This window comes from Pleurodeles waltl, chromosome 5 (genome assembly GCF_031143425.1).
Source record: "Pleurodeles waltl isolate 20211129_DDA chromosome 5, aPleWal1.hap1.20221129, whole genome shotgun sequence".
NCBI classification, from domain to species: domain Eukaryota; kingdom Metazoa; phylum Chordata; class Amphibia; order Caudata; family Salamandridae; genus Pleurodeles; species Pleurodeles waltl.
Window position 1 is genome coordinate 1192497318 of NC_090444.1, and position 12731 is coordinate 1192510048.

The 12731-nt window shown below is 41.9% G+C and overlaps 1 protein-coding gene across 1 annotated transcript in view; it reads right to left on the reverse strand.

Moving 5' to 3' along the window:
• Positions 1-12731, reverse strand: part of PDSS2 (decaprenyl diphosphate synthase subunit 2) — a 613264-nt gene that overhangs the window by 204461 nt on the left and 396072 nt on the right. The window contains exon 4 of the mRNA XM_069235439.1: positions 5072-5146. Coding sequence (XP_069091540.1) covers positions 5072-5146 — 75 coding nt within the window. The remainder of the gene's footprint in view (positions 1-5071; positions 5147-12731) is intronic.

A 12731-nucleotide genomic window follows, 5' to 3' on the forward strand; every position in this document is an offset into this window, starting at 1 on the left:
CAGGCTGTCTGATGGAAAAGACACTGGTAGGGTTACAGGGCGTTTCTTATTTCTTTTTAAGCCTTCAATCTTCAATTTACCTTCACTTCTTTGTTTACACTGGTTCTCCTCACGCGTAAGTTCGGTTTTCAGTTGTAATCAAAGATCCTTTCTTTGTAAGTAGGAGTCAGGTAGCCAGTTCACGTAGGATAGAGGTTGTAGATTTATTTAAAAGATTACAGAATAAGTTCCAACGTACTTAACATGAAAACCTCACCAGCAGCAGCATCCTCTCTGCTCAGCCCACTCTCTCTCTAAATGTCACACTCCTCCAAGCACTCAGCGGCATTTCATGACATCACACATTGGCTGAGCAGACCAGAGAACAATGGAGGTGTGCACAGAATGCATCACAAGCATAGCAGATTATAACACAGCAGAAGCTTTTAATGAGACATTAATGAGGAAGCCATTTACTTCACACTCGTTTAGCACTGGCAGTGCTAAAGAAATAGAAGTAACTGCATGACAGGGTAGAGATCAACCAGTGCTTATATTGTATTCTAACCCTTTCAGGGTGCGGAGGGCTTTGATAGGCTCACTTTATATATGGCTCCATTGTCACTGACAAGCAGGGGAAGAAAGTGAGAGAGTGAATGGACCCAGGGGTAAATGGGCAATGCAACCACTGTGCTTCTCCTAACTAATCATCCATGTAGCAGTTTCTTGATGTCAGTTATACATGTAACAAGAAAGCAGGCTCGTGTCCATCTTTCATCACATGGGAACTTGAATTATTCCACTTGAAGCTTCATCCACCAACATACTGTATTGCTGAACCTCTGAAGAAAATAGTGCCTGCATGCATCTTGTACTTGGATGGGACTTTGATTGTTGTGCTCCAAAGGTAACCTCTAATACTTTACATTCAAAATGATTACATTGTGTGCTTCTTCATCTTCTGTATGCTGTCAGTGGGCAGTGCACTGTGTTGCAACACTGGGTCACCGACCTTGCTCACTCTAAGAAAATAAATGTGGGGATTCCCATCATTGCAAAATCCAGTCAACTTGATGATACCTCTGCACAAGATGTAGCAATAATGCTTTTTGGCAGAACTTCCAGACTACCAAAGTCAATAGTGATTGATATCTTGCCACAAAAGATAGAGATACAATGGCGGTCTAGGCATACAAAGTCTTAAGAGAGGTCAGATGGACAAAGCCTGCAAAGGAAGCATAAGTGTATATGTAGGCATAGGTACATGATTCACTAACATACCCCCTACTTCATTTAGATTACTAAAAGTGGTCAACGTATTAAATCGTCTAGAGTCAAACACACATGTAGACGGTGCAGGGAAGTCATTGAGATAACAGAATGCCACATCAGAAACTGGGAGACATTTGGAAAATGGAATTTTAGAACAAGCATTTGCAATGCAATAGGTCTCACAATTTCATGAGCTAGAGCTATTGGCACTGTAAATTCATAACTGGACTTTTCTTGCCACATAAATTGGTCAACCCTGCCTCATAATTTTGTCTTTTCCTGCCATGTAATTCCAGTGGCCCTGCATATAACTAAATCAATTCCATTTAATGTCTTCTATCTGCAGCAAAAAATGAAAATGTTGCCATTTAGCATCCTAATTTAAATCTGCCATGGAAAGGCTGGAAGATTTTGTACATGTGTGAGAGAGATAAATAGTGCATGTGTGTGTGTTGGGGGGGAAGGGTGATTTAACCGAGAGGCATTATTTTAGAGCTTCATGTTTTAAAAAATAAATAAAACTAGTTGTTTTCAGTTGAATGCAATATGACTAATTTGGCTAAATGTTGATGTTTTAAGAATAGTATAGAAAACAAAATGGCTCAAATTGGCGTTCTCTTTATTTAATGTGTTTTTCTCATGCAAAAATATGTTACAAATGTATTCCAGGGATCCTGTATGTATGCTGAGATATTCTACTGGTAATGGATATAAGATAGCATCCCATGTATGAGAAATGGCTTATTACCTACCTGATACACATCTAAGTTTTAATCTCTGTCAAACTGCCTTACTTGTATGTTGGGCATGGAGCTTGGGAAGAAATCATACAGGAGGTCTTCTTTCTTCAACATCTGGAACTCATCCATTTCTGTTAGAGGGGTTGTTCAGGTGAGTCAGAAAAGCCACATCAAACTTTCTTAGTTACCTCACAATCGGGCTAGTGAAGACTCTGCCAGAGGCCTGCTTTTGAACGGACGATAGAGCAAATTCTTCTAAAGCATGAAATAATTTTGTGATGATACCAGGAATAGGGTTAAGGTTTTTTATTAAAGCCTCTACATGGCTCTCAAGATGTCCAGAGAAATGTGGTTGATTTAGCACATGAAGAGGACAAACAAATCTGTCAAGACCTTCAAAGCTGAAGTGCAGACATTACAAAGGTAAATCCTGTTTGTCATTCTGAAAATTCCTGTGCACAAAGAACAAATAAGATACATACCACCACATGGGCATCTACCTGTTGGGAGATATATTAAAGTACCACCTGATCCTACACCAATCCATACTTCCCCTAAACTCTGAGCCGACACTAGAAGACAACTGGAAAACACCTTATTTTCCCAAGGTCTCAGGGGGAGGGGCTCGCGGAGAGAGAAGCACTAGACAAGTTGGATAGTACTCGCTTGTGAACTCTGGAGTCTCAAGATTAAAATCTTCAAAGGTGCAGAGACAGCACCTCTATAGGAAAAGATAATCACACAGTGACCTTAAAAAAGCACTAATGTTAAATCAAGATATTAAGATTTGCAGGACTTAATTTGTAGTACACCTCGTCTGCCTCCAATAAATTAAATGTTATAACGAGCCCAGAAAAGGCTAGGAACCAACCTTGAACCAGGAACAGAAGTGAGTCTGAAACAAAGCACTGTGAAGGTGGGAAAAGAAGAGGCATGTGAGAGAGGAACCAGATGGAATGAAAATATTGTAATGGGAGAGAAACAGCCAGGCGAGAAATGAAGCAACTAGCGGAAGACAAATAAAAATACAAAATGTTGCCAGACACAGACCCAAATATTCGCCCTCTCATATAATATTACTGCCCCAGGCAGCCCTCTGAGCACCCATATGCCCAGGGTCAGGGAGTAGGGGTGCGCATATCAACAGCAGGAGGCTTAAGCCCATTGGCCCATGCTAGCCCTGGGAAGAGTGCGAATCTGAACAGTAAGAACTCTGCCAGAATAGAGAGCGGCTTTTTGTGAAACCTGATGTTAAGTTTGATCTCACAAGCGAGGTTCCATAACACACGCTGTCAGAGCTACAGGTAGCAGGGTTTAACAGGACTGGGTTCTTGGGAAGCGGCAGTGGAGGGCAAAAAAAATAGAGATAACTAAGGGGAGGAGCAAAGCAATGAAAAAATCTTACAGAAAAACACAGGGGGTGGAGAAGGCGGATAGGGACTAGAGATAAAGAAGACAGTGAATACAAAGTGAAACGAAATATGAGCTGTTTGCTATGTGCTGCTGTTAATAACCAGCAGGGTCACAGAGCTTCAACTGAATGATAGGCGGGATAGATAAAAACAGGATCGAGTTCACGCTACATAAAACTGCCAACCAAAAAAAAAAAAAAGTTGTGACCTCCTGTAGGCTTGCAACTAAAATAACAAGCCATATATTTTATTATTTTAAATAAGGGCATTTTAACAGAAGCATGAGGTGAAAAATAAACCCAAATACTGCACTAAAACAAGACAAAGAGCAAGGGTGAGCTGGCCATTGAAACAACCCCCTCTGCTGTTGGTTTTATGTGTGCAGAGGGAGCTGGGGGGGGGAAGGGAGTCCTGCTGAGGACTTGCCCAAAGAAGAGTGTCTGCTATGGAACACACACCCAACAGTGCAAGACGAGCAGGCAAAAACAAAAAAACGTCCCCTACATAAGAGATAAAAAGGACAAAGCGTAATTATACAGTAGTTGGTCCCTGCTCCCAAAGAGAAAAAGGCAGGACAAAGAGGCATGTTGACTACTAGCAAGCAAGGATTTGTAAATGACACAAACTATCAAATAAAATAGCTGGAAGACCACAGAAGAAGTATACTTAAAAGTATACAAGAAGTCGTATACTTACGCTCGACCTAAAAATGAGGCAAAATGGTGTACTGTGAATCTTGTATCAGTGGAGACAGGGAAGGGGAGAAGCAACTAATAAAAGGAAGTAGCATTAATACTTATAGTAAAAGTAGGATCAAAATATTCTTGCAGGTAGAGGTTAATATTTACGCAGACAACATTAGTGAAGGCATTACTTTGGAAGAACTAGGCCAGAAGCTATTGTTTGGTTGGGCCAGAGACAGAGAAGTACACCGGAGACAAGATATAGGTTGTATCATCTAAAGGAATGAAAACTTAAAGTGAGATGAAAACTCACAATTGAGATAAGAGTTAATGTTGTGTCAGAACCACAGAAACAATGGACTGGCACTGGTGGTCTCTAGGAAATGGGAGACTGAATAGGTGCTTTCAAAGTGGGTGTAAAAGTATAAATCCTGAGAAGGGCAGGGCTATTGCAGCTCCACTAAACCTTTGCCTAGTAAAAAGCTGTTTTACTTTGTACAAATAGTAACTCCTTATGGGGTTTAGTATGGCAATGCATGAGCGAGGATTGCACATTATGCGTAGATAACCATCAGAACTAAGCATATGATTTCAAGGGAGCGTGAAAGAACTGGGGCTCAAGTCTAAGTAGGAGAAAGCTCTAAGAGGGTACTGAAAAACAAAAAAAAACAGCCCAGGATGTTCCTAATTCTACTGCTCTCTATTCCATGATGTAGTCTACAAGCTCTCTATTCACTTCCATGATGGCACACATTTGTTTCAGCCTGTGTATTCATTGAGGGTGCCACTTAGAGTTTATTATCAACCATTCTGTCCTCTAATGCATCACAATTCCCCTTTAGGTTGGTCAGTTTCTCAGTGTCCTACATGGATAACTGAATGTATATTGACGTGTGTTTTTTTGCATTGCTCTATTTGGTCTTATATTTCTTATATTATTATACATTTTTGCATTTCACAGTGAACAGATTTCATATGTTCTTACCTCTGATAAATTAGAGTTTTCATAATATATGCCTTGCACCAAATCACCTATTGCGCTCGATACAAGCTCCACAACCTGAAATATAAAGGAAAAGGAATTAAACCCCTGCACACCCAATTGTGTGTATGCAACATAATGCTCAATAACTTGAATTGCATTTAGCTGATCAGTGGTTTCCTGAAAGACTAGGTGGGCAGTGGATGATTATGTGTATATTACCAAGACTACACATATTATTGCGTGTATAAATGAATCAACACGTACCCATTAAACTTCTTAGCAATTTATTTAGTCATGAGTTTCATACAGCACCACACATCATCTCACATCTACTTCAGAACTTGGTACCTCAAAATTAAATATGGGGGGAGTAGGAGTCTGCCTAACAGTGACTAAAAGCCTATCAAGTATTTAAAGGCCAGTTTCAATAACTCAGGGTCCTATTTATAGTTTGGCAGAGAGGGTACTCCATCACAGTGGCAATAGAGTACACTCTCTGCCAAACTAAAGGACCACCTGTCTCATTTAGAGTCAGGTTGACCTTTGGTATGTCCACAGAGCTTTGGGAGGTTTAACCATTTGACTGCCCAGCCTACTCCGAGTAGGCCGACCAATGGCCAGATGTCACTGTCCGTCACCGTCAGGAACAAAGACAACTGTAAAATGACCCCCACACCATGGCAGAAAACTCCCATGGCAAAGAGGTCAATGTATTTTTACGTTTCAAAAAGAAAATCCTGCTTTGGGATTTTCCTTTTTAAAATAAACCAAAAAAATCACTGAAAGTATGCTGCACGGCTCCACCATGTTGACCGAGCCGCCGTCAAACTTTCCATGCATTTACAGAAACTGCCACAACTGTGGTTCCTGTAAATGGAAGTGATGCTCGCTGGGCCGGCGGACATCTTAAAATTTGTCGAGGGTGTACTCCCTCAGGCTGACACCGTTGCCCTGACAGAGTAAATACTAGTCTGCCAAACTCTAAATGAGGCCCTTAGTTTTTAACATTTTTCTGAAGCACAGATAGTTCGGGTCTTGTCCTCAAGTTGGCTTGGAGTACTCCAAAGTTCTGGGTCTGCAACTCCTAGAGTTCTGGGTTATGGAGAAAAGAAATTGGAAAAGGGTGTTGAGCTACATAACCCTATAACTTTATTTTGTTCTGCCAAACCACATGGAACCCTTTCCCCTTTGGCTCAGGTGCTCCAAAACTATACTCTGTTTCATCCTCTGTAGATATCTTAGCCCCAAATAAGTTGATTCCGCAGAAAGCATTTCCATCTAATGGCTCGTATGCACTTGAGCTAAAAGCTCTGTTAGCTTTGTCTCAGCGAACGACACTGGTGTTGGGACTACAATCCTAGTACCAAGGGTGAGTGGAGTAAACTGATTACAAACAAGCTATCCAGAAAGCTAAGTATGTTTTCTATTCTAACACAATTTAAAAATCAGCTTATTCAGCTAAAACTATTTTTTTAACAAAAGCCTCCATAAATCACCCATACATTCTAACCTAAAACAAATTTGATTACAGAAATTTTCTTTCAGAAAATGAATGTTATTCAGTCCTCCCTGAATGTCTCTTCCAACTAGCCACAGATTTTTATACCCCCCTCTAATCAAACCACTTTATGTGAATTTTCACTATGAATGACAAGGAATTTAGCCTACTGGCAGCTCAAAGTAAACTGCCTGGTTCTCCTCAGAACTAGTTCCCAGCTCTCCTGCATAAGGAGTACCTCTTGCTAGTCTCCCTCGTTGAAGGCTGAATTCAGGACTTTTTTTTTAAAAAGGGCATTTGTAACCCCTCCCCCATTAGAAAACATTCTTTGAACCCTCAAGAACTATATAATTATAGGCCCATCTTTAAATTGCTTTTTCTCAGTACATTATGTGAGAAAGTGATAAAACAACAACTTTCTAGTTTTTTTACTAATAATAGACTTTCACATTTCTCTCAGATGAGGGTTCATACAGGTTATAGCACTAAACTCACCATTGTCTCAGTGCCTGAATACGATATACTGCTGATGAAGGCATTCTTACTGTATTGTTCTTTTTGGATCTAATAGCAGATTCTGACATAGTCAAGCCACAATGTGTTATTTTCTAAGCATACCTAAACTAGCCAGCATGTCTGAATTGCGAAATGAGTGGGGGGGGGTTCCCAGAAAGCGCCTTTTGGTTTTTTAAGTTATAAAAAAGACCCAGTGCGACAGTGAGTGAGTCAGTGGCCTCAATCAGGATTCTAGACGTCAGATGCCTGATGTCTTTCCCGTGAGGGTAGAGATCTCTTTCTCAGTCGAACGGGGTCATCGTCTTGCTGGCATGAGAAAGATGAAGAACCTGGCAGGCCCTATGGTGATGCATTTTTAATTCATTATTTGCTTTGCATTACATAGATTTGCTGTGTATATAGCAGTGGAGAATCATTTTGGTATGTTTTCCTTTCTTTGCTGTGACTATTTTTAAATGTGTGCTTTAAACATGCTAATCTCCTTTTAGGAACCTTGAGGTGAAATAATAAATGTTTTCTTTGAACTAAGAAGTGCATTCCAGAGATTTGGGTCAGCTCGGTCATTAGTGCAAAACAAAACATCACGTTTTACAGCTGCTTCAAAGTTTCTTGCATTTGTGGTTGTTAGTGTGGGAATACCGTGTTTATGCAGCCATTCAAAGTAGATAAATGTGAGGTTTGCTTGGTAAACAGAAGGATTTAAGTTTAACAGCTATTCACATCAAGGACATTTTACTGAATTTGATGGTACAATGGTTACTACAGTCTGTGGCTTTTCTGAGTGACTGCAAATTGAATGTGCATTTGGGTGTTATCAGCATCTCTGTGACAGGATACATATAAATTGACTTACCAGAGGATTAGACATCTGATAGCTCATTACCTTTGCAATGAGTACCCTGACAGTATATTAATTTGCATGACTTGGAAACATGCATTGGGCAACGCATATACACCTGTACTGGATGAAGTACAATCTTGTTCTTTTAGGGTTTGGGCTTTAAGGGAAAAACGTGGTTGAAAAGGGGTGTATGTGAGAAATCTTTGGAAACGTGAATGCAACAGTAATTGCAATAGGTTTTCAGCATAACACTTTAATTTCATCCATCAGTTTGAAGAAGAGGCACTAGTTCATATCTTTACATGTAAACAATGACATGCACCTACTGCTTCTTCTAACTTTGTAAAGGTAGTTGCAATGTTATAGTTTGTGGTTGTGTATGTAGTATTTTAACCCGACATTGTCTTGACCACAATTACCCATGCCAGGGGTCACAATTGCTCAGAGTGGCCAGCAGGCAAACAGATCAGAATGCTCTGTTGGTTCACTGAGAAGGATACCTAGCAAGTTCACTGGACAAGGTGGAAACATGCAACACTGTGCTCAACCCCAAACGTAGGTTAATAAGGCAGTTCATACATTATTACTGAATTTCACACTAGACGTTACTCTCTAAGAGAAAACAAAAACAATGGGTAACCAAAACCCATAACTGTAATCACTATCAAAGACCTATTAAATCTGTCTATTGATCTATCTATCGATCTATTTACATATCTATCTATTTATCTATCTCTCTATCTATATTCACTGAAAAAAACAAAGGCTACAATAACGTTATAGTCAGGAAATATAATTTAAAAAAACAGAGAAATTCATTTAAAAGACCAAAGATTACTGGGATATTATAGTTAGGATCTGAATTTACTCGCACAAAACCATACAAATTCATCAGTTTTAGTTATGGTTAGCTCAAGTAACTATAACTCGTGACCTAAGGTAACTATAACTCGCGCCCCCGCCATGCACAGTTTTCTACTAAATAATTTTACTGCAAATGTTACAGTAATATTATCAATGATGTAATCGAAGGTGTCATGAGTGATATAATATTGGGGGTAATTAGCAGTGCATGGTGAGGGTGCAAGGTATAGTTACCCAAGGGCACAAGTTATAGTTACTTCAACTAACCATAACTATAATTTCTGAATTTCTATGGTTTTGTGCAAATAAATTCAGATCCTAACTATAACATCCTTTTGGTTTTTAAGTGAAATTCTGTGTTTTTTTAGTTCTACTTCCCAACTATAACTTCCCTGTAACAATTGTTTTTTTCAGTGAATTTCTATGTTTTTTTTTTTTTTACATAAAGTAATTTTAATTACTATACGTTACTGCAACCACAGCCGTGCAAAGCCTTTGGCTGCATGGTCTGGCTTGTGGCTAACCCGCTATAATTACTCAACTATGCCACACGCAAGGCCTTTGGCTGAGCACAGCGTGGGTTAGCTGAAGGGCCTGGCTTGCGGCCAACCCGCTATAACTACTCAACCCTTCCCATGCACGGCCTTTGGCTGTGCGTACTGGGAGTTGGCCGCAGGGCCAGGCCCTGAGGCCAACCCACTATAACCTCCCAAACTTGCATTATTAAGCCTCTGGATAGGTCTGTGAGTGTGTGCATGAGTACCTCAGTGGGTCTCTCAGTGGGTGTATGGGTCTCTGAGTGAATGTGGAAGTGGATGTATCACCCTGAGTGGGTCCGTAAGTGGATACATTTCTGTCTGAGTGGGACTGTGAGTAGGTGTGTGAGTGTCTGAGTGGGTCTGTGAGTGCATCAGTGTCTGAATGCCTGAGTGGGTCTGTGAATGGCTGTGTGAGGGTCTGAGTGGGTGTGTGAGGGTCTGAGTGGATCTGTGGGTGCGTGAGTGTTTTAGTGGGTCCGTGAGAGGTGCGTGAGTGTTTGAGTCGGTCTGTGAGAGGGTGCATGAGTTTCTGAGTGGGTCTGTGAATGGGTGTGTGAGTGTGTGAGTGGGTCTGAGGGTGCATGAGTGCCTTAGTGAGTCTATGAGTTGGTGAATGAGTGTCTGAGTTGGTGTGAGAGTGGGCAGAGTCTGAGTGGGTGTGTGAGTGGGTGCATGAGTCACTGAGAGGGTGTGTGAGTTCGGGCATGAGTCACTGAGTACATAAATGAGTGAATGAATTAGTGTCTGAAAGAGTGTGATTTTTTTTCAATTTTTGCAGTATTAATTACAAATTTGTTGCAACGTTATATGGGGCTGCTGCGCTGATGGTCACAACAACTTCGCAAATATCGCACTTGAGGGATAAAACCTTTTTCTCAACATATTCTACGCATCGGAGGTCACTCACAGACACCTATATTACAGATATGGGGTCAGGCTATATCCATCCTGACCCCTTAAGCAACTTTCTGCCATTTCATTTGAGTCCCGAGGACTGCCCAATCAACTAAAATGGTGGCTGCAACTCTCTGCTCAGGTTGCAGCCAGCCAATCACAGCATTCGTATTGTCATGCATATTCACAAATTCTCTGCAATAATCATGAATTTGTCACCAAAGATCCACGGCCTTAAAAATAAAAAATATAATTTCCTTTAGTGTCCCAACAATTACTGAACTAATTTACACCAAATAACAAAAACACAATGTGAGGAACAAAATCTTGCTTTCTGACAAATTTGGTGTAATTCCATCCAGCGATTCGGGCTGTAGTCGTGTCCAAACCTCCTATGGGAATAAACATGGGAAACACTTTTTTTGACCCCAAGCCCTTTTTCTCGGCTCCCGCTTGACAGATCACCCCAAAACTTTCCATGTGCATCACAATCACACTTTTTTGGAAAATTGCATGAAGATTCGTCAAACGAGGCCAAAGATATAGGCACGTCAAAAAATGCTTTTCCAATGGAAACATCATCCTAACTATAACTACCTACTGGTGATATATATATATATATATATATATATATTTATATCCTAGGAGTGGTCGCCATCAGTTAGTTGAAGTTAGGACCTAGTTTTTATAGAAAAAAGTGTTTTTTTGTTTTGCTAATACCTTTGGTGCCGTTTAATGAATCTTCACGAAATTTAAAAAAAAAAAAACAACGCTCACTTCAGAGTCTGTCTGGAATGTTTTGGGGTGATCCTACAAGCGGGGGCAGAGAAAAAAGGTGGCATCCCAAAACGTTTTTTCCCCCATGCATTTTTCCATAGGAATTTTTAACAGGAATAGCACCCGAACCACTGGATGGAATTACACCAAGTTTGGCAGAAAGGTAGCTCTTGGTCCAGAAAGCGCTTTTTTTATTATTTGGTGTAAAACCGTACAGTAGTTTTTGAGAAATTAAAGAAAATCTAAATTTGTATATATAGGGACACAAAGGCTCCGTGAACCCTCCCGATCCCATGCTGAGATCTGATTGGCTGCCAACACTTCAGCAAGGAAGTGTTGGCAGCCACGTTGGGACTAAAAAGAGATTTTAAAAAATAAGAAAAGGGGCCAAAGTAGGGACACCTTGACCCCTTAGCTCTGGTGCTGGGGTCCCAGCAAGACTCCCTAGAGGAAAAAAGCATTTATTTTTTTAATTTTCAGTGGGAGTCACGGCGGATCTGCTCAAAATGAAGAAAAAAAATAAGAGCAGGGCTACATTTAAATAAGATAGGGGGTTCATTTCAGACCCCTGGCCCAGGAGGCCACCTCCCTTGGGCTGTATAAGTTGGAAGGGGGCTGCAAGGCCCTCCTCAAGGAGTCAATGATGGCCCTGGAGACTGCCACCCACCCACCTCCCCCCTCCAAGGGTTGGCTCCTGCTATGTCCCAGGGTGCCCACTCCCAGGACGTAGCTGTTTGCTCTGACTTTAGTCGCATTAGTGGCTCCCGGCAAGTCAGAGCAAACACTCCGGTTCAATGGTTGCTGGAAGTGGAACTTTCTTCAGTTTTGCTGCCGCTAGAGATGCAGGGAGGAAAACAGTTGCTCCCACAGACAGGGAGCTGCATGTTTAGAAGCTCCCTGTCTGTGACAGCAATGCTGGCTCCTGCAGGAGGAGGGGAGCCGACTGGGACTGTGTCAGCCTTCAGGCTCCCCCCACTGTCTACAACAGTGGTGACTGGGTAGCCTGGGGGGCACACAGGTGACATGGCTGGACCATGGGGCAAGGGATCCCTGGGTCTCAGATCGGCCTGGAGAGGGGCCGCGCATTCCCACTCCTCCGAGTAAAATATAAAACATTTAACTGGGCCCCCGGGGATGGGGTCCCTGAGGCAAAGATCGGCCTGGGAAGGGGGGATACGCGGCACTCCTGCCCCACAAAAACAGGGGCAAGGGATCCCTGGGGTGGAAACTGGCCAGGGGAGGAGGGCCACATGTCCCCCCTCTTACTCCCACAAAAAACAATTTTAGAAGGCAGGGCCCCAGTGGATGGGGTCCTCGGGCCAAAATAGGCTGGAGAAAGGGGCCACACGTACCTGTGGCCAACTTTCACTGAGCGAGGCCAAAGGCTGTGCGCAGCATGGGGTTGGGTGGTTAGGGGGGTTGGCCGCAGGGACTGGCCACAGGCCAGGAATTTTGGTGCATTAAATACAATTATATGCATGTTATTCCCTAAAAATTCAGAATGCATACCACAGGGTATCAATATTTCTCAGGTGCAATAAAGAGAACCTGTTCGTCTGATGCACTTCAGACGAATCAGGCATCAGGGCTTAGGTGTCAATGGACCTCCAACTGTTCAACTGAGCAGTGCCCTGCAGACCACAGCAAGACAGCTTTCAATGGAAGCTATCAGACAGCCAAAGGGTAAATGGGACATTGAGGTAGAAGCCTTGCAAATCTGATTACTTGATT